Source organism: Rattus norvegicus, chromosome X, assembly GCF_036323735.1.
Source record: "Rattus norvegicus strain BN/NHsdMcwi chromosome X, GRCr8, whole genome shotgun sequence".
NCBI lineage: Eukaryota > Metazoa > Chordata > Mammalia > Rodentia > Muridae > Rattus > Rattus norvegicus.
The window spans coordinates 97,205,036-97,231,955 of NC_086039.1; the positions used below are offsets into that span (position 1 = coordinate 97,205,036).

General features: G+C 39.8%; 2 protein-coding genes across 6 annotated transcripts in view; one reads left to right on the forward strand and one right to left on the reverse strand.

Moving 5' to 3' along the window:
- The window catches only part of Diaph2 (diaphanous-related formin 2), an 827,546-nt gene that overhangs the window by 504,501 nt on the left and 296,125 nt on the right, over nucleotides 1-26,920 (forward strand). The gene's annotated exons all lie outside the window — the stretch shown is intronic.
- Nucleotides 1,617-24,159, reverse strand: LOC120099313 (high mobility group protein B4-like). Its single transcript, XM_039100459.2, has 2 exons — nucleotides 23,406-24,159; nucleotides 1,617-3,038 (listed from the first exon to the last, which is right to left on the reverse strand). The coding sequence occupies exon 1, from the start codon at nucleotides 24,063-24,065 to the stop codon at nucleotides 23,559-23,561; it is 507 nt and encodes a 168-aa protein (XP_038956387.1). The 5' UTR covers nucleotides 24,066-24,159; the 3' UTR covers nucleotides 1,617-3,038; nucleotides 23,406-23,558.

Consider the following 26,920-nt stretch of genomic DNA (forward strand, 5'->3'; position numbering starts at 1 on the left):
TGTCAGCTGAAACTAGATTTGTCAGCAACTCTTCCCCCATGTCTTTTTGAGGCTGAGTGGCTTTTTTTCTTTCCCATAACGTTATTAATGCTGCAGGCTTTCAAAATTCTCTGTATTATTTTCAAATACCTGATTTGGTATATCCTTTTGGCTAGCTCACAACCCTCAGTTATTCAAACACTAAGAGTTCTCTTACTTGTTCTTTTGTAAATATAACAAAAACTTTATCAATTAATACTGGCACCCCAGGACTGGTGCCAGGTATCACATGTACTATGCAAGTATTCTACAGAGATACATTGCAAAGGGTCTCACTTCCCCTATTGAATTTCCAATTTGTTTAGGCTTGGCTCCCTGACTCATTCCTCTCAAAAACGAATGATGCAGGCTTGTGTCACAGTCTGGCTGCCTTCAGTGTTTCAATAAGCATATCATCATCATACAAGTGTGCCACAGGTTATATTTATATGACACCCAGCCCAGGTCACTTTTGTGAATCCCTGCTGTGACAGACCTAACTCCATCATTTCACTTCATAATCAAACTTGTGCATGTTCACTATCATACAACGGCTCCATATTTGGGGTGAAAACAAAGGAGAGTGGGCATTTTCCTCAAGAATCACATGCCATGCAGGGCACTCACTGCTCAACTGAGTTTCTGGTTCCTCTAAACATACAGCACTTCAAGTTTTCTCATATATATGTAATGAGTCATTTTTGTTGGACTTTTTTTCATACATCTCAAATGTTATCCCCTTTCCATCCCCTTCCCCTGTTTCGCATGCACAAACCCCTATCCTGTCCCCAGTTACCCTTCTTTTATTAGGGTGTTCCCTCACCCATCCACCTACCCCTCCTGCCTCCCCCCACCCCAACATTCGCCTACACTGGGGGTCCAACCTTGGCAAGACCAAGGGCTTCTCCTCCCATTGGTGTCCAACAAGGCCATCCTCTGCTACGTATTCAGCTGGAGCCATGGGTCTGTCTATGTGTAGTCTTTGGATGATGGTTTAGTCCCTGGGAGCTCTGGTTGGTTGGTATATGAAAACTACTTGGCCTGACTACACAAAACTAGATTCTAACAAGGCTCTGGCAATGTCGCTTATTTTTTTAAATGTAGGATAGACTATGAAGTTTCTATCTCTGCTCTACACTTTATTGAGTGGCTTAACTCTCTTGGTTTTGGTCTCTTCTTCTGTAAGTTGAAGGGAGGTACAGATAGCTTCCATGGTGTCTCTAAACTCTGAAATGGGATTCCCTGGCTTTACAGGAGAGAAAACACAGTAGAAATGAACTGGTCTAAAGCAAACCATGCAGCTAATTCTTGATATTACTTGCACTCAAAGTCTAGTTTCTATTATGAGTCTACCTTTTACTCCCTATTTTTTTCATTGTTTTACTTTGGTTTTAACATAAAAAGTTGCCTTTCTTATATGCCATTGATTGACTATGTAATCTAAGCTGAGAAACAAATAAGAAATATAAAGTGAGAGGAACTACATTTTCTGACTTACTTTAATTTTGACTGCATAGTAAATGCCCACCCAGCCTTATTTCTAATATATAAAGACTATCTGAAGTTCTGAAGACTTAATAATTTATAGCATTTCTCCTTTCTAATGATGGGGTTAGCCTCAAATCATATACCATATTCAAAAGGATAGTATTTCTTTTCTGTCCAGGACAGCATGTGAAAAATAGGTCTACTGAGAGTAGGGAGAAGAATATGCTGTCCCCCGTATTCCTAGTCAGGCAACAGACTTAATACAAAGAAATCACTTGGGGCTTACGTTTCCAGTTAGAAGAAAGATCACCCTTCCCCTTCACTTGGATGCAGTTACAGGAGCTTCCAGGACCTCTTTGCCTACATTATAATTGTGTTCAAAGAGACATAAGCACGGATATATATTGTTTTCTATCATACTGATACTTAACTAAGTATAAAATCATGGAACACATGTTTTCACTTAAATATCATATTGAAAAAGAAGAAGAGCTCAGGCCTTTTTAGTGGTTAACCTCTTGTATCTGAGAGGTGAATAAGTCCATACCAAATTAGAATTATATTACAGTAGCTATAATTACGGAGTGACACGAAAACATTTTAATAGCAGACCAGTTAAATCTAAAGTTTTAAACGAACAGCTTTAGTAACCAATCAAGGTTAACATATTTTTAACGTGAGAGTCAATTTTTTTATGTAAAAGAATGTCTGGTGCTAGAAATATTTTATGTCTTCTAGGTGTTGGAGAAGCTGGAGAGACACTAGATTTCCATCGGTTCTCCTTGCAATCATATAGTTTTGATTTAATTAACAGAGAAAATCTGCATATGCAATAGGGGATAGAGTGTGGATTTTACTTCTTTAATAGTTTGACAAGCAGATTGCAACAAACAAGGCATTTGGAAGCCTGGTAAGGTCCCAGAGGCCTTATAAATATGCAGCACACTTCTCTGTATTTCCCCAGGTCCCTGAGCTGGAGACATGATGAATAAAATTAAAACCACCAGATCTCTTTGTATAGCTTTCAGCGGCCACTAATCTAAGCTGAATAAAGATTGTTTTTGCAGGTGTGCATTCAGTAATAGAAAAAGCAACGTGCAATACAAAAATGTGTTTTGACTTTGTATACGTTCTTCCGAAACTGAAATGTTTTCTGCTTTCACTCTGATAATGCATTCCCTTAAACCTAATTCTGAGAGTAAAGCTCCTTATACCTCCTTGGGTTTGTTTTATACTTAATAATGCTTCTGAGATTCACATGGGACAAAACATGTAGATAAATTATTTCTTGAAAACTGATATACTTTTATCTGTAAATACATCGTTGAATAGCATAATCTATCCAGAGCAAGTTCATCTTTAGAATTTGATTTTAATGGATTAATACTTTTATTATTACTGTTTATATCCATTCATAACTGAGCAGATCTCCGTGGTCCCTTTTTCAAGGATTTCTTGAAATTTATGGAAATTCATTCATTTGCCTTGAAGCCTTATGATCCCTTTAGTGTACTATTTAGAAATGGTGGAATCTGTTAGGAGACAAATGAAAATGGTTAATGTAAACCGCAATTCATGGTATTGACATTTCATCAGAGTTCATCATAGTCTGTAGGAAAAAGGTATAATGCAAAGCTTCTTCCTGCAATCTATAAATCCACAAAAGGTAAGTACTGCATTAATATTAACTATGCCAAGCAATCGTATACAATACCTGAGAAAGGCTGCCCCTTTCTACTGTTAACTCTGAGAAAAGGAAAAGTCTCTTGATTTAAAGCCCACATTGGGAGGTTGCTTTTAAGAACTCAAACAAAATGATGGGGTGTGAAAATTTTATTTACTGATTAAGAACTCAGTTGTAAAGCTTAGGGAATGGGAAAACTAATTTGTCAAATTATCCCCTCAGAGTTCAACAATAAACTAGAAATCTCCCGGGTTTTTATGTAACAGAAGGCACCTGTATTTTGTCTTAATGTGCCTGTGCCTTCAGAACTGCAACTGAATCACACCCAGAAGTGCTAAAATGCAATTCCCAGTAACCATTTTCAGCATAGTTTTGAAAGAATAGATCCAAATAACAGGCCAATTGAATTAAGAAATGTATATTCTTTTACTGACTGCATTCCTGAGTCTTTCCTGTTATTGTCATCTTGAAAGTTGTACTTAAGGTTCTTGGGTTTTAGCAGTTTTAGCCAGAGGTGTGGTATGGTGTCGAGTGAGCTAAGAAATAATTTGAATATTATAAGAGTTCTCCGAATTAACTTCTGATAATAGGTTTTGCTGTGGTGTGTGTGTGTGTGTGTGTGTGTGTGTGTGTTTGTTTGTGTGTGTGTGTGTGTTTTCTATCTTAACAATAATGCTCTTTTTAATAATATGGAACAAAAAAAGTATAACTTCGATCGTGATGAATATAGGAAATTTCATGTGTGATCATGTTTTAACTTCCTGTCACATTTCTTAGATGTGGAACTGCTGAGATACTAGAATGTCATAATGTAACTGAATGTCAGACTTAGGCTTCAAAATGAAAGGTATTTGTAGACTGAAGTTGATAAATGCTTTCCTGACCCAGTATATTATACCTTACCCAGTTATGCAATTAGCACATGGGCAGAAATGACATGAGTGTGTCCCTCACCAGCATATATCTCTCTGCTTATCTAATTCCTCGCAAGGAAGTATTTGTTTTTTATGTCTTAATCACAAATAAGACAATTTATGGATAGCTTCTACCATCCTGGTGGCAAATAGTAACCTGTGAGATAGACAGGATTTTTACACTTTTGAAACAGCAGTTTATAAAAACTTAGTAAGTTCCCAAGTGAACATAGGAAATATATATTTTTGGAGCTAGTAATCTTACTGAGTTATATTTGAAATGCAAACCCCTTACAATTTTTCAAGTAGTTAATAAGTGTCTAGTCAAAGATAAACTGTTCCCTAGAGCGGAATATGTTACAACTCTATTCCCATTTCCATACATTTATGTTCAAATGCAAGCCTGGTCCCAGCTGGCCAATTTTGACATTTTCTTCTATAACAGTTCTTTACTAACTCACATGAAAGTATGGAAATGACCACTATGGCCTTTCCAATATATAGTGACTAAATTTCAGCATGATAATGTTCTCCATCTCTAAACACGATTTCAGTGCAGACACTGGAATGCTAAACTCTTGCCTGCTATACTTGCCTATTTAAAATAGAAAATACAGGGCTGGTGGCTAAGCAGTTAAGAGCACGTGTGGATCTTCCAGAGGATCCAGGTCTGACTTCAGGAACCTACATGACAGCTTACAAATGTCAATAATGGCAGTCCCAGGGGCTCTATAATGCTCTCTTCTGACCTCCAATTTGAGAGCTTCCCCCACAACCCCCTTATGATAATGTGTTCCCTTTCTGCTTAGATTCCTATGTAAAATAGCCACAACCTCTCAGATGTTCTTTTTTGATAGGAAATATGGGCACCAGATCACACTGCCATGAAGTGGGATTTAGAGCTTAAATTTTCAGAGGAGGGATAAACATTTATTTGTCATCCAGGCAATGACAAAGTGCCAGAGCAAAAGACAGGCCTGTTTAAGTCATGCAGAGTGATTTTAAGTAGGATTAGCGGTGAAATGAGTCTTTGAGCTATGTGTCAGAACTGGAATAGTAGAACATGGTTGGAATATGTATAATCTTCCTCAGTCCTATAGCAATGTCATATTGTTGCCATTGAAGAGCAGCATACCTATAAGGAAAAGTATGGAATCAATGGGGGAAAGGAATAGAGATAACTAATAAAGTAAAGATAACTAATGTTTAAGGTTTCACAGAAATTGTCTTTATTTCTTTTATAATCATCACCCTAACCTATCCTGATATAAATTATTTTCATGCTATTATTATGTAAGATATTGACTATACACAGCCCCCAGAGAATATACTTGTGTATATTTTTCAAAATGAGACTCAAATAGTGAAGGAGTTTGTCTAGTTTATCAGATAGCTACAAACTGCAAGTATTATTGGTCACTTAGCAAGCCATGCATTTAACATGCCATTTGTTGCAGGTCTCCCATTTCAATTCTTGTGAGCAGCACTTCTTTGTAAATAATTTTATTCTTTTTTTGTTAACTACTGTACTTTATTGTAAACTTTTTCATAGATAATTTGAAAGCATGCCAATCTTTTTAGGATGCTACTACATATTTTGCAAATAAATCTCACTGCCACTGCGTTTTGATTAGAAGATAGGAGGGAAATCTAAGCAGCCCGCAAGGTTATAAAACCTTGCTTGCTATACTCATATAAAAACAAATATATATTTATGTAACATCTTTCTATAATACCAGATGTTCAAATGGTAGTTTCACACTGCTTGTCTTTCAGTATAGATGGATATTTTTTAGTCTTCAAAGAAATATTCAAAATATTCACAAATTTAATACCTAGAATTCCTGCTATTTAATTTGTCTTCAGTAGTCTCTTTATCTCTTCATTTACGTGGTCTATTTAATAGTATTCCCCAGAAGTCTTCCTCTGCTCATTAGTTGCCTTATTTATACTTTAACACCTTGAATGGCTACATCTCATGTAACTTAATGTTCTTTAACATTCTTGTAACTCAACCCTAGAAAGACATTGACATCACCTGAGGAACTTTTAAAACATACTGATGCCTAGTTACCTTTCCAGACCCATTAAGTCTGAATTCGGAGAACCATAGCAGTAGTTACTAAGCTTTGACTCAGAAGATTATTCAGTGGGAGGTAGAAACAATGAAAACAATATTCTGAGTCTTACCAAATCCTATTTGCTTGAAAGTCTTATCTATAGTGCATATATTTGTTAATGACATAAAATATACATAACATTCATGGTTATAATATCATAGTAGATTTTTTGTGGATTTTTTTTTATTATTAACTTGAGTATTTCTTATATACATTTCAAGTGTTATTCCCTTCCCGGTTTCTGGGCAAACATCCCCCTAATCCCTCCCCCTCCCCTTCTTTATGGGTGTTCCCCTCCCCATCCTCCCCCCATTGCCATCCTCCCCCCAACAGTCTAGTTCACTGGGGGTTCAGTCTTAGCAGGACCCAGGGCTTCCCCTTGCACTGATGCTCTTACTAGGATATTCATTGCTACCTATGAGGTCAGAGTCCAGGGTCAGTCCATGTATAGTCTTTAGGTAGTGGCTTAGACCCAGGAAGCTCTGGTTGCTTGGCATTGTTGTACATATGGGGTCTCGAGCCCCTTCAGGCTCTTCCAGTTCTTTCTCTGATTCCTTCAACAGGGGTCCTATTCTCAGTTCAGTGGTTTGCTGCTGGCATTCGCCTCTGTATTTGCTGTATTCTGGCTGTGTCTCTCAGGAGAGATCTACATCCAGCTCCTGTTGGTCTGCACTTCTTTGCTTCATCCATCTTGTCTAATTGGATGGCTGTATATGCATGGGCCACATGTGGGGCAGGCTCTGAATGGGTGTTCCTTCTGTGTGTTTTAATCTTTGCCTCTCTATTCCCTGCCAAGGGTATTCTTGATCCCCTTTTTAAAGAAGGAGTGAAGCATTCACATTTTGACCATCTGTCTTGAGTTTCATTTGTTCTAGGCATCTAGGGTAATTCAAGCATTTGGGTTACTAGCCACTTATCAATGAGTGCATACCATGTGTGTTTTTCTGTGATTGGGTTACCTCACTCAGGATGATATTTTCCAGTTCCAACCATTTGTCTATGAATTTCATAAAGGCATTGTTTATGATAGCTGAGTAATATTCCATTGTGTAGATGTACCACATTTTCTGTATCCATTCCTCTGTTGAAGGGCATCTGGGTTCTTTCCAGCTTCTGGCTATTATAAATAAGGCTGCTATGAACATAGTGGAGCACGTGTCTTTTTTATATGTTGGGGCATCTTTTGGGTATATGCCCAAGAGAGGTATAGCTGGATCCTCAGGCAGTTCACTGTCCAATTTTCTGAGGAACCTCCAGATTGATTTCCAGAATGGTTGTACCAGTCTGCAATCCCAGCAACAATGGAGGAGTGTTCCTCTTTCTCCACATCCTAGCCAGCATTTACTGTCCCCTGAGTTTTTGATCTTAGCCATTTTCACTGGTGTGAGGTGAAATCTCAGGGTTGTTTTGGTTTGCATTTCCGTTATGACTAAAGATGTTGAACATTTCTTTAGGTGTTTCTCAGCCACTCGGCATTCCTCAGCTGTGAATTCTTTGTTTAGCTCTGAACCCCATTTTTTAATAGGGTTATTTGTCTCCCTGCGGTCTAACTTCTTGAGTTCTTTGTATATTTTGGATATAAGGCCTCTATCTGTTGTAGGATTGGTAAAGATCTTTTCCCACTCTCTTGGTTTCCATTTTGTCCTAACCACAGTGTCCTTTCCTTACAGAAGCTTTGCAGTTTTATGAGATCCCATTTGTCGATTCTTGATTTTAGAGCATAAGCCATTGGTGTTTTGTTCAGGAAATTTTTTCCAGTGCCCATGTGTTCCAGACTCTTCCCTAGTTTCTCTTCTATTAGTTTGAGTGTATCTGGTTTGATGTGGAGGTCCTTGATCTACTTGGACTTAAGCTTTGTACAGGGTGATAAGCAGGGATCGATCTGCATTCTTCTAAATGTTGACCTCCAGTTGAACCAGCACCATTTGCTGAAAATGCTATCTTTTTTCCATTTGATGGTTTTGGCTCCTTTGTCAAAAATCAAGTGCCCATAGTTGTGTGGGTTCATTTCTGGGTCTTCAATTCTGTTCCATTGGTCTGTCTGTCTCTGTACCAATACCATACATTTTTTATCACTATTGCTCTGTAATACTGTTTGAGTTCAGGGATAGTGATTCCCCCTGAAGTCCTTTTATTGTTGAGGATGGTTTTAGCTCTCCTGGGTTTTTTGTTATTCGAGATGAATTTGCAAATTGTTCTGTCTAACACTTTGAAGAATTGGATTGGTATTTTGATGGGGATTGCATTGAATCTGCAGATTGCTTTTGGTAAAATGGCCATTTTTACTATATTAATCCTGCCAATCCATGAGCATGGGAGATCTTTCCATCTTCTCAGGTCTTCTTCAATTTCTTTCTTCAGAGTCTTGAAGTTCTTTTTTTTTTTTTTTTTTTTTTTTGCATTTCTTTTTTTTTTTTTTTTTTTATTAACTTGAGTATTTCTTATATACATTTCGAGTGTTATTCCCTTTCCCGGTTTCCGGGCAAACATCCCCCTCCCCCCTCCCCTTCCTTATGGGTGTTCCCCTCCCAACCCTCCCCCCATTGCCGCCCTCCCCCCATAGACTAGTTCACTGGGGGTTCAGTCTTAGCAGGACCCAGGGCTTCCCCTTCCACTGGTGCTCTTACTAGGATATTCATTGCTACCTAAGGGGTCAGAGTCCAGGGTCAGTCCATGTATAGTCTTTAGGTAGTGGCTTAGTCCCTGGAAGCTCTGGTTGCTTGGCATTGTTGTACTTTTGGGGTCTCGAGCCCCTTCAAGCTCTTCCAGTTCTTTCTCTGATTCCTTCAATAGGGGACCTATTCTCAGTTCAGTGGTTTGCTGCTGGCATTCGCCTCTATATTTGCTGTATTCTGGCTGTGTCTCTCAGGAGCGATCTACATCCGGCTCCTGTTGGTCTGCACTTCTTTGCTTCATCCATCTTGTCTAATTGGGTGGCTGTATATGTATGGGCCACATGTGGGGCAGGCTCTGAATGGGTGTTCCTTCAGTCTCTGTTTTAATCTTTGCCTCTCCCTTCCCTGCCAAGGGTATTCTTTTTCCTCATTTAAAGAAGGAGTGAAGCATTCACATTTTGATCATCCGTCTTGAGTTTCGTTTGTTCTAGGGATCTAGGGTAATTCAAGCATTTGGGCTAATAGCCACTTATCAATGAGTGCATACCATGTATGTCTTTCTGTGATTGGGTTAGCTCACTCAGGATTATATTTTCCAGTTCCAACCATTTGCCTACGAATTTCATAAACTCGTTGTTTTTGATAGCTGAGTAATATTCCATTGTGTAGATGTACCACATTTTCTGTATCCATTCCTCTGTTGAAGGGCATCTGGGTTCTTTCCATTTTCTGGCTATTATAAATAAGGCTGCGATGAACATAGTGGAGCACGTGTCTCTTTTATATGTTGAGGCATCTTTTGGGTATATGCCCAAGAGAGGTATAGCTGGATCCTCAGGCAGTTCAATGTCCAATTTTCTGAGGAACCTCCAGACTGATTTCCAGAATGGTTTTACCAGTCTGCAATCCCACCAACAATGGAGGAGTGTTCCTCTTTCTCCACATCCTCGCCAGCATCTGCTGTCACCTGAGTTTTTGATCTTAGCCAATCGCACTGGTGTGAGGTGAAATCTCAGGGTTGTTTTGATTTGCATTTCCCTTATGACTAAAGATGTTGAACATTTCTTTAGGTGTTTCTCAGCCATTCGGCATTCCTCAGCTGTGAATTCTTTGTTTAGCTCTGAACCCCATTTTTTAATAGGGTTATTTGTTTCCCTGCGGTCTAACTTCTTGAGTTCTTTGTATATTTTGGAAATAAGGCCTCTATCTGTTGTAGGATTGGTAAAGATCTTTTCCCAATCTGTTGGTTGCCGTTTTGTCCTAACCACAGTGTCCTTTGCCTTACAGAAGCTTTGCAGTTTTATGAGATCCCATTTGTCGATTCTTGATCTTAGAGCATAAGCCATTGGTGTTTTGTTCAGGAAATTTTTTCCAGTGCCCATGTGTTCCAGATGCTTCCCTAGTTTTTCTTCTATTAGTTTGAGTGTGTCTGGTTTGATGTGGAGGTCCTTGATCCACTTGGACTTAAGCTTTGTACAGGGTGATAAGGATGGATCGATCTGCATTCTTCTACATGTTGCCCTCCAGTTGAACCAGCACCATTTGCTGAAAATGCTATCTTTTTTCCATTGGATGGTTTTGGCTCCTTTGTCAAAAATCAAGTGACCATAGGTGTGTGGGTTCATTTCTGGGTCTTCAATTCTATTCCATTGGTCTATCTGTCTGTCTCTGTACCAATACCATGCAGTTTTTATCCCTATTGCTCTGTAATACTGCTTGAGTTCAGGGATAGTGATTCCCCCTGAAGTCCTTTTATTGTTGAGGATAGCTTTAGCTATCCTGGGTTTTTTGTTATTCCAGATGAATTTGCAAATTGTTCTGTCTAACTCTTTGAAGAATTGGATTGGTATTTTGATGGGGATTGCATTGAATCTGTAGATTGCTTTTGGTAAAATGGCCATTTTTACCATATTAATCCTGCCAATCCATGAGCATGGGAGATCTTTCCATCTTCTGAGGTCTTCTTCAATTTCTTTCCTCAGTGTCTTGAAGTTCTTATTGTACAGATCTTTTACTTGCTTGGTTAAAGTCACACCGAGGTACTTTATATTATTTGGGTCTATTATGAAGGGTGTCGTTTCCCTAATTTCTTTCTCGGCTTGTTTCTCTTTTGTATAGAGGAAGGCAACTGATTTATTTGAGTTAATTTTATACCCAGCCACTTTGCTGAAGTTGTTTATCAGCTTTAGTAGTTCTCTGGTGGAACTTTTGGGATCACTTAAATATACTATCATGTCATCTGCAAATAGTGATATTTTGACCTCTTCTTTTCCGATCTGTATCCCTTTGATCTCCTTTTGTTGTCTGATTGCTCTGGCTAGAACTTCAAGAACTATATTGAATAAGTAGGGAGAGAGTGGGCAGCCTTGTCTAGTCCCTGATTTTAGTGGGATTGCTTCAAGTTTCTCTCCATTTAGTTTAATGTTAGCAACTGGTTTGCTGTATATGGCTTTTACTATGTTTAGGTATGGGCCTTGAATTCCTATTCTTTCCAGGACTTTTATCATGAAGGGGTGTTGAATTTTGTCAAATGCTTTCTCAGCATCTAATGAAATGATCATGTGGTTCTGTTCTTTCAGTTTGTTTATATAATGGATCACGTTGATGGTTTTCCGTATATTAAACCATCCCTGCATGCCTGGGATGAAGCCTACTTGATCATGGTGGATGATTGTTTTGATGTGCTCTTGAATTCGGTTTGCCAGAATTTTATTGAGTATTTTTGCGTCGATATTCATAAGGGAAATTGGTCTGAAGTTCTCTTTCTTTGTTGTGTCTTTGTGTGGTTTAGGTATAAGAGTAATTGTGGCTTCGTAGAAGGAATTCGGTAGGGCTCCATCTGTTTCAATTTTGTGGAATAGTTTGGATAATATTGGTATAAGGTCTTCTATGAAGGTTTGATAGAATTCTGCACTAAACCCGTCTGGACCTGGGCTCTTTTTGGTTGGGAGACCTTTAATGACTGCTTCTATTTCCTTAGGAGTTATGGGGTTGTTTAACTGGTTTATCTGTTCCTGATTTAACTTCGATACCTGGTATCTGTCTAGGAAATTGTCCATTTCCTGAAGATTTTCAAATTTTGTTGAATATAGGTTTTTATAGTAAGATCTGATGATTTTTTGAATTTCCTCCGAATCTGTAGTTATGTCTCCCTTTTCATTTCTGATTTTGTTAATTTGGACACACTCTCTGTGTCCTCTCGTTAGTCTGGCTAAGGGTTTATCTATCTTGTTGATTTTCTCAAAGAACCAACTTTTGGTTCTGTTGATTCTTTCTATGGTCCTTTTTGTTTCTACTTGGTTGATTTCAGCTCTGAGTTTGATTATTTCCTGCCTTCTGCTCCTCCTGGGTGTATTTGCTTCTTTTTGTTCTAGAGCTTTTAGGTGTGCTGTCAAGCTGCTGACATATGCTCTTTCCTGTTTCTTTCTGCAGGCACTCAGCGCTATGAGTTTTCCTCTTAGCACAGCTTTCATTGTGTCCCATAAGTTTGAGTATGTTGTATCTTCATTTTCATTAAATTCTAAAAAGTTTTTAATTTCTTTCTTTATTTCTTCCTTGACCAGGTTATCATTGAGTAGAGCATTGTTCAATTTCCACGTATATGTGGGCATTCTTCCCTTATTGTTATTGAAGACCAGTTTTAGGCCGTGGTGGTCCGATAGCACGCATGGGATTATTTCTATCTTTCTGTACCTGTTGAGGCCCGTTTTTTGACCAATTATATGGTCAATTTTGGAGAAAGTACCATGAGGAGCTGAGAAGAAGGTATATCCTTTTGCTTTAGGATAGAATGTTCTATAAATATCCGTTAAGTCCATTTGGCTCATGACTTCTCTTAGTCTGTCTACATCACTGTTTAATTTCTGTTTCCATGATCTGTCCATTGATGAGAGTGGGGTGTTGAAATCTCCCACTATTATTGTGTGAGGTGCAATGTGTGTTTTGAGCTTTAGTAAGGTTTCTTTTACGTATGTAGGTGCCCTTGTATTTGGGGCATAGATATTTAGGATTGAGAGTTCATCTTGGTGGATTTTTCCTTTGATGAATATGAAGTGTCCTTCCTTATCTTTTTTGATGACTTTTAGTTGGAAATTGATTTTATTTGATATTAGAATGGCTACTCCAGCTTGCTTCTTCTGACCATTTGCTTGGAAAGTTGTTTTCCAGCCTTTCACTCTGAGGTAGTGTCTGTCTTTGTCTCTGAGGTGTGTTTCCTGTAGGCAGCAGAATGCAGGGTCCTCGTTGCGTATCCAGTTTGTTAATCTATGTCTTTTTATTGGGGAGTTGAGGCCATTGATATTGAGAGATATTAAGGAATAGTGATTATTGCTTCCCGTTATATTCATATTTGATGTGAGGTTATGTTTGTGTGCTTTCATTCTCTTTGTTTTGTTGCCAAGACGATGAGTTTCTTGCTTCTTCTAGGGTATAGCTTGCCTCCTTATGTTGGGCTTTACCATTTATTATCCTTTGTAGTGCTGGATTTGTAGAAAGATATTGTGTAAATTTGGTTTTGTCATGGAATATCTTGGTTTCTCCATCAATGTTAATTGAGAGTTTTGCTGGATACAGTAATCTGGGCTGGCATTTGTGTTCTCTTAGGGTCTGTATAACATCAGTCCAGGATCTTCTGGCCTTCATAGTTTCTGGCGAGAAGTCTGGTGTGATTCTGATAGGTCTCCCTTTATATGTTACTTGACCTTTTTCCCTTACTGCTTTTAATATTCTTTCTTTATTTTGTGCATTTGGTGTTTTGACTATTATGTGACGGGAGGTGTTTCTTTTCTGGTCCAATCTATTTGGAGTTCTGTAGGCTTCCTGTATGTCTATGGGTATCTCTTTTTTTAGGTTAGGGAAGTTTTCTTCTATGATTTTGTTGAAGATATTTACTGGTCCTTTGAGCTGGGAGTCTTCACTCTCTTCTATACCTATTATCCTTAGGTTTGATCTTCTCATTGAGTCCTGGATTTCCTGTATGTTTTGGACCAGTAGCTTTTTCCGCTTTACATTATCTTTGACAGTTGAGTCAATGATTTCTATGGAATCTTCTGCTCCTGAGATTCTCTCTTCCATCTCTTGTATTCTGTTGGTGAAGCTTGTATCTACAGCTCCTTGTCTCTTCTTTTGGTTTTCTATATCCAGGGTTGTTTCCATGTGTTCTTTCTTGATTGCTTCTATTTCCATTTTTAATTCCTTCAACTGTTTGATTGTGTTTTCCTGGAATTCTTTCAGGGATTTTTGCGATTCCTCTCTGTAGGCTTTTACTTGTTTATTAATGTTTTCTTGTGCTTCCCTAAGTGTGTTCAGGTCTTTCCTGAAGTCCTCCAGCATCATGATCAAATATGATTTTGAAACTAGATCTTGCTTTTCTGGTGTGTTTGGATATTCCATGTTTGTTTTGGTGGGAGAATTGGGCTCCGATGATGGCATGTAGTCTTGGTTTCTGTTGCTTGGGTTCCTGCGCTTGCCTCTCGCCATCAGATTATCTCTAGTGTTACTTTGTTCTGCTATTTCTGACAGTGGCTAGACTGTCCTATAAGCCTGTGTGTCAGGAGTGCTGTAGACCTGTTTTCCTCTCTTTCAGTCAGTTATGGGGACAGAGTGTTCTGCTTTCGGGCGTGTAGTTTTTCCTCTCTACAGGTCTTCAGCTGTTCCTGTGGGCCTGTGTCTTGAGTTCACCAGGCAGCTTTCTTGCAGCAGAAAATTTGGTCTTACCTGTGGTCCCGAGGCTCAGGTTTGCTCGTGGGGTGCTGTCCAGGGGCTCTCTGCAGCGGCAGCAACCAGGAAGACCTGTGCTGCCCCTTCCGGGAGCTTCAGTGCACCAGGGTTCCAGATGGTCTTTGGCTTTTTCCTCTGGCGTCCGAGATGTGTGTGCAGGGAGCAGTCTCTTCTGGTTTCCCAGGCTTGTCTGCCTCTCTGAAGGTTTAGCTCTCCCTCCCACGGGATTTGGGTGCAGAGAACTGTTTATCCGGTCTGTTTCCTTCAGGGTCCGGCGGTGTCTCTGGCAGGGGTCCTGCCGCTCCTGGGCCCTCCCCCACGGGAGCCCAGAGGCCTTATACAGTTTCCTCTTGGGCCAGGGATGTGGGCAGGGGTGAGCAGTGTTGGTGGTCTCTTCCGCTCTGCAGCCTCAGGAGTGCCCACCTGACCAGGCGGTTGGGTCTCTCTCTCACCGGGTCTGGGAGCAGAGAGCTGCTGCGGGCCGGGATCCGCGGGTGTGGGACTTCCGGTAAACACAGAACGTGCCCGGTTCTAGAGAAATTCTGCTTCCGTGTGTCCCAAGCTCACCAGGCAGCTTTCTTGCAGCAGAAAATTTGGTCTTACCTGTGGTCCCGAGGCACAAGTTCGCTCGTGGGGTGCTGCCCAGGGGCTCTCTGCAGCGGCAGCAACCAGGAAGACCTGTGCCGCCCCTTCCGGGAGCTTCAGTGCACCAGGGTTCCAGATGGTCTTTGGCTTTTTCCTCTGGCGTCCGAGATGTGTGTGCAGGGAGCAGTCTCTTCTGGTTTCCCAGGCCTGTCTGCCTCTCTGAAGGTTTAGCTCTCCCTCCCACGGGATTTGGGTGCAGAGAACTGTTTATCCGGTCTGTTTCCTTCAGGGTCCGGCGGTGTCTCTGGCAGGGGTCCTGCCGCTCCTGGGCCCTCCCCCACGGGAGCCCAGAGGCCTTATACAGTTTCCTCTTGGGCCAGGGATGTGGGCAGGGGTGAGCAGTGTTGGTGGTCTCTTCCGCTCTACAGCCTCAGGAGTGCCCACCTGACCAGGCGGTTGGGTCTCTCTCTCACCGGGTCTGGGAGCAGAGAGCTGCTGCGGGCCGGGATCCGCGGGTGTGGGACTTCCGGTAAACACAGAACGTGCCCGGTTCTAGAGAAATTCTGCTTCCGTGTGTCCCAAGCTCACCAGGCAGCTTTCTTGCAGCAGAAAATTTGGTCTTACCTGTGGTCCCGAGGCTCAAGTTCGCTCGTGGGGTGCTGCCCAGGGGCTCTCTGCAGCGGCAGCAACCAGGAAGACCTGTGCCGCCCCTTCCGGGAGCTTCAGTGCACCAGGGTTCCAGATGGTCTTTGGCTTTTTCCTCTGGCGTCCGAGATGTGTGTGCAGGGAGCAGTCTCTTCTGGTTTCCCAGGCCTGTCTGCCTCTCTGAAGGTTTAGCTCTCCCTCCCACGGGATTTGGGTGCAGAGAACTGTTTATCCGGTCTGTTTCCTTCAGGGTCCGGCGGTGTCTCTCTTGAAGTTCTTATTGTACAGATCTTTTACTTGCTTTGTTAAAGTCACACCGAGGTACTTTATATTATTTGGGTCTATTATGAAGGGTGTCGTTTCCCTAATTTCTTTCTCGGCTTGTTTCTCTTTTGTATAGAGGAAGGCAACTGCTTTATTTTAGTTAATTTTATACCCAGCCACTTTGCTGAAGTTGTTTATCAGCTTTAGTAGTTCTCTGGTGGAACTTTTGAGATCACTTAAATATACTATCATATCATCTGCAAATAGTGATATTTTGACTTCTTCTTTTCCGATCTGTATCCACTTGACCTCCTTTTGTTGTCTGATTGCTCTGGCTAGAACTTCAAGAACTATATTGAATAAGTAGGGAGAGAGTGGGCAGCCTTGTCTAGTCCCTGATTTTAGAGGGATTGCTTCAAGTTTCTCTCCATTTAGTTTAATGTTAGCAACTGGTTTGCTGTATATGGCTTTTACTATGTTTAGGTATGGGCCTTGAATTCCTATTCTTTCCAGGACTTTTATCATGAGGGGTGTTGAATTTTGTCAAATGCTTTCTCAGCATCTAATGAAATGATCATGTGGTTTTGTTCTTTCAGTTTGTTTATATAATGGATCACGTTGATGGTTTTCCGTATATTAAACCATCCCTGCATGCCTGGGATGAAGCCTACTTGATCATGGTGGATGATTGTTTTGATGTGCTCTTGAATTCGGTTTGCCAGAATTTTATTGAGTATTTTTGCGTCGATATTCATAAGGGAAATTGGTCTGAAGTTCTCTTTCTTTGTTGGGTCTTTGTGTGGTTTAGGTATAAGAGTAATTGTGGCTTCATAGAAGGAATTCGGTAGTGCTCCATCTGTTTCAATTTTGTGGAATAGTTTGGATAATACTGGTATCAGGTCTTCTATGAAGGTCTGATAGAATTCTGCACTAAACCCATCTGGACCTGGGCTCTTTTTGGTTGGGAGACCTTTAATGACTGCTTCTATTTCCTTAGGAGTTATGGGGTTGTTTCACTGGTTTATCTGTTCCTGATTTAACTTCAGTACCTGGTATCTGTCTAGGAAATTAGCCATTTCGTGCAGATTTTCAAGTTTTGTTGAATATAGGCTTTTATAGTAAGATCTGATGATTTTTTGAATTTCCTCTGAATCTGTAGTTATGTCTCCCTTTTCATTTCTGATTTTGTTAATTTGGAAACACTCTCTGTGTCCTCTCGTTTGTCTGGCTAAGAGTTTATCTATCTTGTTGATTTTCTCAAAGAACCAACTTTTGGTTCTGTTGATTCTTTCTATGGTCCTTTTTGTTTCTACTTGGTTGATTTCAGCTCTGAGTTTGATTATTTCCACCCTTCTACTCCTCCTGGGTGTATTTGCTTCTTTTCGTTCTAGAGCTTTTAGGTGTGCTGTCAAGCAGCTGACATATGCTCTTTCCTGTTTCTTTCTGCAGGCACTCAGCGCTATGTGTTTTCCTCCTAGCACAGCTTTCATTGTGTCCCAAAAGTTTGTGGTATGTTGTACCTTCATTTTCATTAAATTCTAAAAAGTCTTTAATTTCTTTCTTTATTTCTTCATTGACCAGGTTATCATTGAGTAGAACATTGTTCAATTTCCACGTATATGTGGGCATTCTCCCCTTATTGTTATTGAAGACCAGTTTTAGGCAGTGGTGGTCCGATAGCACGCATGGGATTATTTCTATCTTTCTGTACCTGTTGAGGCCCGTTTTTTGACCTATTATATGGTCAATTTTGGAGAAAGTACCACGAGGAGCTGAGAAGAAGGTATATCCTTTTGCTTTAGGATAGAATGTTCTATAAATATCTGTTAAGTCCATTTGGCTCATGATTTCTCATAGTCTGTCTACGTCTCTGTTTAATTTCTGTTTCCATGATCTGTCCATTGATGAGAGTGGGGTGTTGAAGTCTCCAAATATTATTGTGTGAGGTGCAATGTGTGTTTTGAGCTTTAGTAAGGTTTCTTTTACGTATGTAGGTGCCCTTGTATTTGGGGCATAGATATTTAGGATTGAGAGTTCATCTTGGTGGATTTTTCCTTTGATGAATATGAAGTGTCCTTCCTTATCTTTTTTGATGAATTTTAGTTGAAAATTGATTTTATTTGATATTAGAATGGCTACTCCAGCTTGCTTCTTCCGACCATTTGCTTGGAAAGTTGTTTTCCACCCTTTCACTCTGAGGTAGTGTCTGTCTTTGTCTCTGAGGTGTGTTTCCTGTAGGCAGCAGAATGCAGGGTCCTCGTTGTGTATCCAATTTGTTAATCTATGTCTTTTTATTGGGGAGTTGAGGCCATTGATGTTGAGAGATATTAAGGAATAGTGATTATTGCTTCCTGTTATATTCATATTTGGATGTGAGGTTATGTTTGTGTGCTTTTCTTCTCTTTGTTTTGTTGCCATGACGATTAGTTTCTTGCTTCTACTGGGGTATAGCTTGCCTCCTTATGTTGGGCTTTACCATTTATTATCCTTTGTAGTGCTGGATTTGTAGAAAGATATTGTGTAAATTTGGTTTTGTCATGGAATACTTTGGTTTCTCCATCTATGTTAATTGAGAGTTTTGCAGGATACAGTAACCTGGGATGGCATTTGTGTTCCTTAGGGTCTGTATGACATCTGTCCAGCATCTTCTGGCTTTCTTAGTTTCTGGCGAAAAGTCTGTTGTGATTCTAATAGGTCTGCCTTTATATGTTACTTGACCTTTTTCCCTTACTGCTTTTAATATTCTTTCTTTATTTTGTGCATTTGGTGTTTTGACTATTATGTGACGGGAGGTGTTTCTTTTCTGGTCCAATCTATTTGGAGTTCTGTAGGCTTCTTGTATGCCTATGGGTATCTCTTTTTTTTTTTAGGTTAGGGAAGTTTTCTTCTATGATTTTGTTGAAGATATTTACTGGTCCTTTGAGCTGGGAGTCTTCACTCTCTTCTATACCTATTATCCTTATGTTTGATCTTCTCATTGAGTCCTCGATTTCCTGTATGTTTTGGACCAGGAGCCTTTTCTGCTTTACATTATCTTTGACAGTTGAGTCAATGATTTCTATGGAATCTTCTGCTCTTGAGATTCTCTCTCCCATCTCTTGTATTCTGTTGGTGAAGCTCGTATCTACAGCGACTTGTCTCTTCTTTTGGTTTTCTATATCCAGGGTTGTTTCCATGTGTTCTTTCTTGATTGCTTCTATTTCCATTTTTAATTCCTTCAACTGCTTGATTGTGTTTTCCTGGAATTCTTTCAGGGATTTTTGTGGCTCCTCTCTATGTGCTTCTACTTGTTTATGTATGTTTTCCTGGAATTCTTTCAGGGATTTTTGTGATTCCTCTCTGTAGGCTTCTACTTGTTTATTAATGTTTTCCTGTGTTTCTCTAAGGGAGTTCTTCACGTCTTTCTTGAAGTCCTCCCACATCATGATCAAATATGATTTTGAAACTAGATCTTGCTTTTCTGGTGTGTTTGGATATTCCGTGTTTGCTTTGGTGGGAGAATTGGGCTCCAATGATGCCATGTAATCTTGGTTTCTGTTGCTTGGGTTCCTGCGCTTGCCTCTTGCCATCAGATTATCTCTAGTGTTACTTTGTTCTGCTATTTCTGACAGTGGCTAGACTGTCCTATAAGCCTGTGTTTCAGGAGTGCTATAGACCTCTTTTCCTGTTTTCTTTCAGCCAGTTATGGGGACTGAGTGTTCTGCTTTCGGGCATGTTGTTTTTCCTATCTACAGGTCTTCAGCTGTTCCTGTGGGCCTGTGTCTGGTGTTTAGCAGGCAGGTCACTTGCAGGAGAAAAGTTTGTCTTACCTGTGGTTTTGAGGCTCAAGTTTGCTCGTGGGGTGTTGCTTATGAGCTCTCCACGGCGGCAGCAATCAGGAAGGTCTGCATTTCCCTTTCCGGGAGCTTCCGTGCACCAGGGTTCCAGATGGCGTTTGGTTTTTTGCTCTGGCGTCAGAGATGTGTGCATAGTGCAGTCTTTTCTGGTTTCACAGGCGTGTCTGCCTCTCTGAAGGTTTAGCTCTCTCTCCCATGGGATTTGGGTGCAGAGAACTGTTTATCTGGTCGGTCCCTTCAGGTTCCAGTGGTGTCTCAGATGCAGCAGACCTGCTGCTCCTGGGCCCTCCTCTACGGGAACCCAGAGGCCGTATACAGTTTCCTCTTGGGCCAGGGATGTGAGCAGGGGTGGGCAGTGTTGGTGGTCTCTTCCGTTCTGCAGCCTTACGAGTGCCCACCTGACCAGGCGGTGAGGTCTCTCTCCCACGGGGTTTGGGAGCAGAGAGCTGCTGCATCTTAGTAGTTTTTATGTTCTTGCGTTAGTTAGGGTTTCCACTGCTATGAAGAAACACCATGACCAAACAAACTCTTATAAAGGCAAACATTTAATTGGGCTGTCTTACAGGATCAGTGGTTTAGTCCTTGTCATAATGGCAGGAAGCATGGCATCTTTCAGACAGACATAGCACTCAAAAAGCAGCTAAAAGGTCTGGATCTTGATGTGAAGGCAATCTGGAGAAGACTGGCAGGCATCCTCAGGAGCTAGGAGGAAGCTCTCAAATCCCACCCCCACAGTAACACACTGCCTCCAACAAGGCCACCCCTACTCTAACAGGGCCACACCTCCTAATAGTTCCATTTCCCAGTCCAAGCATATTCAAACCACCACAGTTACCATATCATATGAACCATGGTCAAGGAAAATGAGCAAGTATAGAATAATCACATGTAAGTAGCTCTTACTTTAGCTTGATAGAGCCTTAGAAGAGGCTCAGAAATTGCAGAGATGTTAGGTAGGTGAGGAAGAACCATATGCTAAAGAACGTTGAATTTTTTTATCAAGGGCTTGCATCCAGTTTAGCTACAAAATTTGTGGTGCCAATATATGTGTGGTTCTTGTTAAAAGGTCCTTAGCAATTTCAAGACAGTGATGGTGGTATATAACCTGTAAACCCAGCACTTGGAAGAATAAGGCACAAGAATCATATATTCAATGAAATAAAAATAGAAAGACCATATCTCAAAGGGTAGCAGGCAAGATAAAACAAAACAAAAAAAAATGCTACATCAATCAGGAAGTGCTTCTAAGTATGGGCCCTTATGTTAATATGCAGCATATATATATGTATATGTATATATATATATATATATATATATATATATATATATATATTCTTACATTTTAACTATATCCCAAAGATAATGATGAGAACCTTGAAAGATCTACATAAGAGAGAGTTAACTATTACAACTTTATATTTTGATGACACGGTAGAAAATTACATTTGTGTGTATAGAGACAAGGTACTGTTAATTGCTTTTAGGAAACATGGTTTACCCATGTGCTTGATTTTTAAATGTTATAATATTTTTATTGTAATATGGTTACATCATTTCCTTTGCTCCTTCCAGCCCTTAATATGCACCCTCTTGCTCTCATATTCATAGCTGACTTTTAATTGTCACCCATGCATATGCACACACACATATGTCTCTGTGTGTATGTGTGTGTACATGTAAAAATACATATGTATACATATATATATTTTTAAATACATAAATACAATCTTCCCAGTCCATATAACATTACCTCTATGTGTAGGATTATCAACATGGCTACTTAAACATACCTGAACAATGAGAATACCAATGATCGTGCTATATCATGAAATAGATAGCATGCTAAGAACAGGAAAAATGGACTTTCCCCAAGGAATGACATACACTCCCTTTTGATTTTATATTTTTAACTGTTGTAGTAAGAATGGTAACAATAATCATTGAAATAGTTCCTAATGGCCTGGTGGCATTTAAAGACCTTCATAAGCAAACACATTATGTTTTTTGATCTTGGTTTATAGATAAGGACAGTCAAGTGATTTTCCAGAAATTACACAGTTAATAACTACAGGGTTGAATCAGCCTGTCAGACAGGTACATATCTGCTTTACTAATACTTCTTGGTTTATCATTAAGAAATACTTATAGAAGAAATTTCAAAACGAGCAAGTTATGCAATATTCAGAGACGACTAAACTGTAGTTGAAGTCATTGTCTATTTTGTTGTTAAAACTACTCCATTGAGATTCCCATGCATGTTTTTTTTTTAGGTAGATGCGAGAAACTTGTTTATTTTTTTCTTCTGAGAAAGCTCTAAAAATATGTTACATGAATCACTTATTTGCTTTTCTACGAAAGAATTTGTAATCAAAGTAAGTAATCACCAGACTTTTTTTCTAAATTGAATGTTTGGTGATTTTTTTTCTTTTGGGTGATGAGCATAAATTAGAATGGAGTGAACTATTAAACAAACAAACAATCAAATAAATAAATGAAATAGGAAAAGAAAACTGTCTTTTCCAATTCATGTCATGTAAGAAGATGTCTACTGTTGTTGACTGTCCTATTTTGACATATTTAAATTTTGATGATAAATTCTGATATTTTACATATATTTGGAAATACTAAACATATCCTTGCTTAACAAATTAACCATTTGATAACATATGTCAAACAGTATTCCTTAAATGGCTAAGCAACAATATCACAGACATACCTATTCAAGTGTATTAAAGTAGTACGTAGCTAACAGATAAATCTCTAATTAAGTGAAAGAGAAGATTGGATGGAAACAAAAATTTAAAGACATGTGTGAACATATGAAGATTTAGCCAAGATGTATCGTTTTAGGCACTATATAATGCCAACTATAAACTTGGTAAATAATACCTTTCTGTTAACTCAACCTCTCCCACACCTCGACAATCTTTCCTGGTCAGCTCTAATAATTTTTGTTTTAACTAACTCTCTCTCTCTCTCTCTCTCTCTCTCTCTCTCTCTCTCTCTCTCTCTCTCTGTTCAAATTATTACTCCTTTGTATCAACTAGAACTTTAAATACTTGAAGATTTATCTGTTCATAGTAGATATAACAACTAAATTTGGGGAATATTTGTTTTATAAATATTTGATTATTTTTATACGATCACTATGTTTGAGTTGATTTAGGTGTTTATTTTCTTGTAATTTAAGCAATTGGCTTAATTATACTCTAAGGGAAAACAACATTTTTTTTAATAATCTTGGTTTCATGTTTTCTTTATTCTCTTGTCTTTCTGAGTTTGTTTGTAATTGGTACATAAACGGTGATTACAGTTCTGAGTGGCTACTGGGGGAAATATTATTTGAGTTTCAAAGCTACCTTACACTTCTTATAATAATATTATGTTCAAGCTATATAAATTAAAACTGTCACAAATGAGAAAAAGTAGAATACAAGCTCCATTGCACAGAGAATTTTATATATAAACTGATGGAAGGAACAGAACAGATTGGTTAGGTTCAATCTATAGTCCTTTACCTGGTTGGATTCCTTTCTTTCTTATCCTGAGTAGGTTCACAATTTATGTTTGTCATATGGCACTCCTCATTATCAATAGTGCACTTTACTCTTTTTTTTCCAGTTGAATGAGGTTTATTGTTTTAGATTGGGTTTGCCCCATCCCTAGAAGTTTTACTTCCCACGCTGGCATTGGTGGTAGTAGGCCTCCCGCTCTTCAAGGTACTTTGCCCACAGAATAGCAGCCTTCTCCTCATAGGGGATTTTGTCCACTTCCGCAGACCTGGACCACATCCTTCTGGCAGCCTTGGCCACCTGCGCCACAGCCCAGTTTGGGTGTTTTTCTTTTATCTGGTCAAAGTGATCCATGGAGAAGAGCAGGAATGAGGATGGGGGCTTCCGCGGTACATTCGCATCCCTCCTTCTTCTCTGCCTTCTTGGTCCGGTGTAGTTTCTCATTTCATGTTGGTACCGAACTTTGTCGCGCTTGGCTAGGGCTTCATACTTCTTCTTTTCCTTCTTCGAGATGGTCCTCCACTTTTCAGAACACTTTCTAGAAAATTCGGTAAAGTCATAATAGGTGTTTGGCTGTTGCTCCTTCATTTGATTTTTGAAGTCGATCATAAAATGGACGTAAGGAGAGACGTTCACCTTTGCTCTTAGTTTGCTTTCTTTTCCCATGTTTATAAAAGCACAAATTCTGATCCTGCTGAGTGGATAGCAGCGATTGGTCTTTTAAAAGCATGAGCAAACTAGATAGTGCCCTCCATGTGGTGAAATGATCACTCTGTGTGTGCCTCAGCCAGGGCCCAGCCTTTTAAGTGCTGGTGGGCATTGTTGGGTCAAAGAAGGCAATTGTGACGTCATCCCTGAGCTGACCAATGGCAGCCAAGCTCAGCCATTTAAAGGAAGGCCCTCTTTTTTTTTCTATTTTTTTTCACACTTTTCCCAGAATGGTTTTTCTGGAGAAAAAAGATTTTATTTATACATCATATAATGATATGTATGTAACATATATATTATACATGTTTTGACACATTATATAATACATGCATTATATATGACATATGTACATTATATATCATACATAATGCAGGTATTCTATATAATCCATATAAAACATATAATACATGACATTATATATGCAGGCATGCATAGGTTTTTTTTATTTACTTATTTATTTTTATTAACTTGATTATTTCCTATTTACGTTTCGAATGTTATTCCCTTTCCCGGTTTCCGGGCAAACATCCCCCTAATCCCTCCCCCTTCCCTTCTTTATGGGTGTTCCCCTCCCCACCCTCCCCCCATTGCCGCCCTCCCTCCAACAATCACATTCACTGGGGGTTCAGTCTTAGCAGGACCCAGGGCTTCCCCTTCCACTAGTGATCTTCCTAGGATATTCATTGCTACCTATGAGGTCAGAGTCCAGGGTCAGTCCATGTATAGTCTTTAGGTAGTGACTTAGTCCCTGGAAGCCCTGGTTGCTTGGCATTGTTGTTCATAAGGGATCTTGAGCCCCTTCAAGCTCTTCCAGTTCTTTCTCTGATTCCTTCAACGGGGGTCCTGTTCTCAGTTCAGTGGTTTGCTGCTGGCATTCGCCTCTGTATTTGCTGTATTCTGGCTGTGTCTCTCAGGAGAGATCTACATCCGGCTCCTGTCGGCCTGCACATCTTTGCTTCATCCATCTTGTCTAATTGGGTGGCTGTATATGTATGGGCCACATGTGGGGCAGGCTCTGAATGGGTGTTCCTTCGGTGTCTGTTTTAATCTTTGCCTCTCTATTCCCTGCCAAGGGTATTCTTGTTCCCCTTTTAAAGAAGGAGTGAAGCATTCGCATTTTGATCATCCGTCTTGAGTTTCATGTGTTCTGTGCATCTAGGGTAATGCAAGCATTTGGGCTAATAGCCACTTATCAATGAGTGCATACCATGTGTGTTTTTCTGTGATTGGGTTAGCTCACTCAGGATGATATTTTCCAGTTCCATCCATTTGCCTATGAATTTCATAAAGTCGTTGATTTTGATAGCTGAGTAATATTCCATTGTGAAGATGTACCACATTTTCTGTATCCATTGCTCTGTTGAAGGGCATCTGGGTTCTTTCCAGCTTCTGGCTATTATAAATAAGGCTGTTATTAGCATAGTGGAGCATGTGTCTTTGTTATATGTTGGGGCATCTTTTGGGTATAAGCACAAGAGAGGTATAGCTGGGTCCACGAATAGTTCAATGTCCAATTTTCTGAGGAATCTCCACACTGATTTCCAGAATGGTTGTACCAGTCTGTAATCCCACCAACAATGGAGGAGTGTTCCTCTTTCTCCACATTTCGCCAGCATCTACTGTGACCTGAGTTTTTGATCTTAGCCATTCTCACTGGTGTGAGGTGAAATCTCAGGGTTGTTTTGATTTGCATTCCCCTTATGACTAAAGATGTTGAACATTTCTTTAGGTGCTTCTCAGCATTCAGAATTCCTCAGCTGTGAATTCTTTGTTTAGCTCTGAACCCCGTTTTTAATAGGGTTATTTGTGTCCCTGCGGTCTAACTTCTTGAGTTCCTTGTATATATTGGATATAAGGCCTCTATCTGTTGTAGGATTGGTAAAGATCTTTTCCCAATCTGTTGGTTGCCGTTTTGTCCTAACCACAGTGTCCTTTGCCTTACAGAAGCTTTGCAGTTTTATGAGATCCCATTTGTCGATTCTTGATCTTCGAGCATGAGCCATTGGTGTTTTGTTCAGGAAGTTTTTTTCCAGTGCCCATGTTATCCAGATGCTTCCCTAGTTTTTCTTCTATTAGTTTGAGTGTGTCTGGTTTGATGTGGACGTCCTTGATCCACTTGGACTTAAGCTTTGTACAGGGTGATAAGCATGGATCGATCTGCATTCTTCTACATATTGACCTGAGTTGAACCAGCACGATTTGCTGAAAATGCTATCTTTTTTCCATTGGATGGTTTTGACTCCTTTGTCAAAAATCAAGTTACCATAGGTGTGTGGGTTCATTTCTGGGTCTTCAATTCTATTCCATTGGTCTATCTGTCTGTCTCTGTACCAATACCATGCAGTGTTCATCACTATTGCTCTGTAATACTGCTTGAGTTCAGGGATAGTGATTCCCCCTGAAGTCCTTTTATTGTTGAGGATAGTTTTAGCTATCCTGGGTTTTTTGTTATTCCAGATGAATTTGCAAATTGTTCTGTCTAACACTTTGAAGAATTGGATTGGTATTTTGATGGGGATTGCATTGAATCTGTAGATCGCTTTTGGTAAGATGGCCATTTTTACTATATTAATCCTGCCAATCCATGAGCATGGGCGATCTTTCCATCTTCTGAGGTCTTCTTCAATTTCTTTCCTCAGTGTCTTGAAGTTCTTATTGTACAGATCTTTTACTTGCTTGGTTAAAGTCACACCGAGGTACTTTATATTATTTGGGTCTATTATGAAGGGTGTCGTTTCCCTAATTTCTTTCTCGGGTTGTTTCTCTTTTGTGTAGAGGAAGGCTACTGATTTATTTGAGTTAATTTTATACCC